The sequence below is a fragment of the Quercus suber genome, unplaced genomic scaffold (genome assembly GCF_002906115.3).
Source record: "Quercus suber isolate HL8 unplaced genomic scaffold, Cork oak 2.0 scaffold_539, whole genome shotgun sequence".
In the NCBI taxonomy this organism is placed as follows: Eukaryota; Viridiplantae; Streptophyta; class Magnoliopsida; order Fagales; family Fagaceae; genus Quercus; species Quercus suber.
Genome location: NW_027069987.1, coordinates 187,035 through 193,034, shown reverse-complemented (window position 1 = coordinate 193,034; position 6,000 = coordinate 187,035). Strand labels below are relative to the sequence as shown.

Below are 6,000 nucleotides of genomic sequence, written 5' to 3'. Positions count from 1 at the left end.
ATTTGCTTGCTTGCGTAAGCTTTCAATCATAAGATGCCATAATCTGGTGAGAAAATTGCCAGACCATCTTCCTTCATTAAAAAAGCTTGTGATTCATGGATGTTGGAATTTGGTAGTTTCAGTTTCAAACTTACCAATGCTGTGTGTATTAGCAATTGAGGGATGCAAAAGAGTGGAGTGTGAAAGTTCAGTTGGCTTTGGCTCACCATACTCCATGGTTTTTTCAAAAATTTCAGAGTTTGGACATGTAACAGCAGGGTTAATGCATGGAGTAAGTAAAGTAGAATATTTGAAGATTGTTGATTCTGAAAAACTCACAACTTTGTGGGAGAAAATACCTGAAGGGTTGCACAGACTCAAATTCCTACGAGAGCTTTCTATTGAAGACTGCCCAACACTAGTTTCCTTTCCAGCATCTGGTTTTCCATCCATGCTGAAAGTAATTCAAATAAAAAGCTGCAGTGGTCTGAAATCCTTACTACCAGAGGGAACGTTGCACAGCAGAGAAAATGCATGTCTTGTGCGGTTGTGTGTTGTTCGTTGTGATTCTATGAAGTCCATTGCCAGAGGACAGCTACCAACAACTCTAAAAAGGTTGGAGATATCTCATTGTATGAATTTGCAGTGTGCGCTAGACGAGGGAGAGGGTTCTTCTTCTTCTTCAGTGATGCATGATGAGGATATCAACAACAGAAGCAAAACTCATCTTCAGTACTTAGACATCAAATCATGTCCATCTCTCACAACCTTAACTTCAAGTGGCAAGTTACCCGCCACGCTTACACACCTCCTTCTGAGGGAATGCCCAAAGCTCATGTGTTTGTCATCAACAGGTAAATTGCCAGCAGCACTTCAATACCTTGAGATTCAATCAATCCCAAAGCTGCAGAAAATAGCAGAGAGGTTGCACCAGAACACATTCCTTGAATGCATTAAGATTTGGAATTGCCATGGCCTTAAATCTTTGCCGGAGGACCTACACAACCTCAGCAAACTTCGCCAGTTTCAAATTGTTTGGTGTACAAGTTTTTCTTCCTTCCCAGCAGCAGGGTTACCTTCAAACCTGAGAGTTCTCGGGATCAAAAACTGTAAGAATCTCAAGGCCTTACCTAACGGTATGCGCAACCTCACTTCTCTTCAAAAATTGGATATATCTAACCGTCTAGACAGTCTGCCCTCTCCACAAGAGGGTTTACCTACCAACCTAATAGAACTTAATATGATTGACCTGAAGTTCTACAAACCAATGTTTGAGTGGGGGTTGCAACAACTCACTTCTCTTATAAAACTCTCCATTCATGGTGAATGTCTAGATGTTGATTCCTTTCCAGGTGAGAGGGAGAATGGGGCCATGATGCTGCTGCCAAACTCTCTCTCCATCCTATGCATTTCATATTTTCAAAACCTGGAATGTCTGTCCCCCAAGGGGTTTCAAAACCTCACATCTTTAAACCAACTAAAGATCTATAATTGCCTAAAGCTCACATCCTTACCAAAGGAGGGCCTGCCTCCCTCACTTACACAACTTGAAATCCGTAATTGTCCTCTGCTAAGTCAACATTGCAATAATGAGAAAGGACAAGAGTGGTCCAAGATAGCTCACATCCCTTGTGTTTTGATTGACAACAAATTCATCCATGAAACAGTGACAACAGATTCGTTCACAACACAGCTCAACAGGTGAATTCCTGATTTTGCAAACAAGAGGATGTTCAACTTTCGCATTGCATTGACATCTAGGTAAGTCATTTATTAAATCTCCAAATTTATATGTTTACACAGCATACATGTCAAAACTTTTTATATGACTGTTCAATATTTTGTATATTTAGCCAGGTAAACCTAGCACAGTGACATAATAAGAACCAAAGCTGAGTTCTGTGATGACCTCTTACATGCTTTTTGCAGTATATACCTTACTATATTTAAGAACCTGCCATAGCCACCTCCGGTTTTATAGTTTGCATCACTAACTTATATTCATTTTACACTTACACATAGGTTTTGGCATTTGCCTGGACATAATGGAAATAAATTACCCACCATTACAGATTCATTGCATTTTTGAGAATATTGTCAGTGAGAAAACTAAATCAATATTTATGTCATGTAGTTTCACTATGTCCTAAGCAATGAAATTGGGGTCTAGAATTTTACCATTTAGAGGCTGATCAAACTCCAGACTGTTATTGAAGATGATTTTACTTACTAAAATCTCATCCAGTTATCAGGTTTTCACATCAGCTTCTCATCTAGGGTTAATGGTCCATCAATTCTTATCTATCATGCAGAACCTAAGCAGATTTCTCTTCTGCCATAAGTACTACTACCCTACATCAAGTTACTGTTCAAAGTTCAAAGGATAATTCAATATTATCGTTTTACTTTCTCCTTCTAATTTGATGGCAGTGTATATACTCTTTAGTCTAACTAATTCTTTATATATGGTGTCATAACCTATGTGAAGCGTAACATAATAATCATGGCAAATGTCTAATATAGGATTGCTGCATATCTGCATTACTAGAAAGTAGATACAGATACAAATATTTCTTGTTGAAATTTTTTTTTCCAAGTTTTCATTACAACAGAGGAATTCTGGTAGGACTTCTTGCCCTTTAGGTACATCACTGATGAATCTTAGTGTCTTTGGTGCTTGCAGATAGTTCGAAAGGCTGATGCAATTCATTTCAACTTTCCAAGTGCTGTGTGTGGAAGGAATATTTGTTTTTGTCTTGTTGATGTTTGTTTACTGTCTTTACTATGTCTGTTAGAGATAGTGGCTCATATTCTGGATAGCTAAGTAGCATCGGTCTCTGGTCTAGAGGCCTCATGAGTGGAGTGTAGCAGAGCGCGACTAAGTGGAGGCCATGAGGCCCAATGCGGCTTTGTTTACCCCTTCATTGGGAAATTCAATGTCCTGGTTTTGGGCTTCTTTTAGAGGCACTATAAATTTATTGTCCCTTTTTTTTTAATAGTGAATTTTCCCACCGCATACTCTGGTGGATGTAGGCATATTTTGGAACCACATAAATCTCCTTGTCAATTTTCTCTTTTCTCTCTATTTTTTCTAACATTGCTAACATCTGAAATCTTCAAAAGTGGTCATGGCCTTTTACAATTTGTTTCCTAAATATCTAGCCAATTGTTCTTTGTGAGCAGTTTTGCAATGTTCTTTGCATAAAAGTACAAGTTCACATTACTAGGTGTACATAGGACTTCCAAATGCCTCTCTTAATGTTAAGAGGAAAAAAAAATGAAAGAAAAAAAAGGGGTCTCTTATTTGATCACACATTCACCAGCTTCAATTATTTAAACCAACATATGGGTGTGTAGATGCGAGCTAAATGTACCAAAGTGGGGTAGAGAAGTAAGAGTAGGATTCGCCTTTATAATGTTGATTAATATTTCCATCTTCTATGCTAAATACACCAATGTCGATCCATCCACCATTTAAGGTCGAAGAAAAACCTTTCTTATAGTCATCTGTAAAATAGACTCAATTAGCTTTGCATCCATTGAAGCTTGATGGAGACGAAGACATTGATGAACTGTCACCCATAAACAATGCTTGATCACTCAAGTTGTCAACCGTCACCCGCTTGTATTTATATTTGCTTCTCACTATAGTAGAACATTCTAATTTTAGAATTGTGAACCAATTGTCAAATAGGTATTACCATTGATTTGTTCATCTTCATGAATGTTCTAATCCTGATTATCATCTTCATTAATGAATTCCTCATCCATGAAATCAAAACCTCCTCGAAAGCATGAAACAACCAAAAGATTTTCCAATAATTCAACAATATACTTTTGGATATAATCCTTAGTTTCTAATTGTCATGGCGCAACACATTCAGTAAAAGCAATACCATCATCAATGTGACAAACAAAAACTTCACCCTTACCGTCTACAGCACAAAATTTTTCCTTGTAGAATGCAATGTCATAAAAATATGGATCACTTGTTATATCAATCCAAGCATCATATCCAGGTCTAGTGAATGCCAATGTGTTATTACTACTATAGATAACCATGATTATGCAAATCATTATCATATTCATTAGTTGCTAAGTTCTACGGATTCCTTGACAAAACACACTTCTCAACTATGATATCTTCGTAACGACGTAATCTATAGGGTCAAGTTCATAATTGAGACCAGCTTCATCCCAAAAACGAGGTTGAGGCGGAAGACTTGATAGGAGACAATGGATGAAAGAGATTGATTTGGAGATCGATGCCTATACTGAACAACCATCTGAAAGATGTTCCAATGCATTTTTTTTTCCCAACAAGCTCAAGCAACTTGAAATTGTAAACTTTATTATCAAAACAATATATATATATATCATATACTATATAATAAAAGTTGGACTTAAAAGCCATGGTTGTGTCATGTGACTTCACTAAAACGTAGAAATTTTGTTAGATTTTTTAAAATATATGTAATTCTTTTTTTGTTCTTATCTTCTTCTCCTATAATTTCTAAGTTGATAAAAATTTCAATTTAAATACAATCCAAATTCTTCATCTAATCCTTTTACTATTCATATATCTATAATTTCTAAGTGATTTATTTAATTAGGAATAGGAGATCTACTTCATTATGATTTATGAGTTCTAGCATTTCAGGGGATTAGAATTTTGGTTTCACACTAATTGTTCATATCAACATTAATTAAAAAAAAAATCATAGTATACGTATACAACTACTAATATCAACCTTTAATTTTATTTTTTATTTTTTTTAAACACCTCATAGATAGACACAAAATTATAATTGTTCTTATTGATTTTTTCTATATATCTCTATCAATTTTTAGATAAATACAAAATCTTAGTTGTTGTTATCTTTTGTTTAAGTTACATAAAATTCTTAATTAAACCATGCATCGCACGAGCATAATAGTAAGACACAACAAGAGCGAGTGGGAGACACCTAGCGAGAGATACTGAAAGAAACACCAAAACAACGAGAGAGAATGGGCAAACCCAAATGAAGGTGTCACAATCCATTTCCACATTGGAGAGACTTCAACCACTGCCACCGTTGCTTACTATTTTTCCATAGGTTCACATCAATGGGTGGTCAAAATCAATGCATCCACAAGTTGGACTCAGTGGATTACGACATCTGCAGCTCAACCTTCCTACTTAAGTAACACAAGGATAGCTTTCACACCAGCAAAGACGGCACTTTTTATTTTTTTTAAACACCTCATGGACAGACACAAAATTATAATTGTTCTTATTGATTTTTTCTATACATCTCTATCAATTTTTAGATAAATACAAAAACCTAGTTGTTGTTATCTTTTGTTTAAGTTACATATGATTCTTAATTAAACCATGCATCGCACGGGCATAATAGTAAGAGACACCGAGAGTGAGTAGGAGACACCTAGCAAGAGATACTTAGAGAAACACTGAAACAACGAGAGAGAATGGGCAAACCCAAACGAAGGTGTTGCGATCCATTTCCATATCAGAGAACTTCAACCACTGCAACCGTTGCCTACTATTTTTCCATAGCATCACATCAATGGGTGGTAAAAATCAACGCATCCACAAGTTGGACTCAGTGGACTACGACATTTGCGGCTCAACCTTCCTACTTGAGCAGCACAAGGATAACGTTCACACCGGCAAAGACAGCACCGGGAGACGGTGCATTGCTTGCAGCACATAAGCCCAGGGCACCTAGGAGGTAATGGAGGAATTTCCAATGAATAAACACTTTGTCATGACTTGCAAGAGGCACCAAACGTGGAAAATCAGCCCACTTTTAGACATCTTATTATGGATATGATATTTATGCGGTAATAGAGTGAAAATAATAATAATAATAATGAACAAACAAAATCACTTATACATCTTAATAAGTATATGGTGTTTATACTGTAAGAGACTAAAAACAATAATGGACAAACAAAATTTTAGAATTAGAATTATTAAAATTTTATGATGCTATCACAAAAAAATAAAAAGAAATA

The 6,000-nt window shown here is 36.0% G+C and overlaps 1 protein-coding gene across 1 annotated transcript; it reads left to right on the top strand.

Moving 5' to 3' along the window:
• LOC111993842 (putative disease resistance protein At3g14460) lies at positions 1-3,064 on the top strand. The gene is made up of 2 exons (XM_065764069.1): positions 1-1,740; positions 2,663-3,064. Exon 1 carries the CDS (start codon positions 137-139, stop codon positions 1,682-1,684), a length of 1,548 nt encoding a protein of 515 aa, XP_065620141.1. The 5' UTR covers positions 1-136; the 3' UTR covers positions 1,685-1,740; positions 2,663-3,064.
• The last annotated feature ends 2,936 nt before the right edge of the window (positions 3,065-6,000 follow it).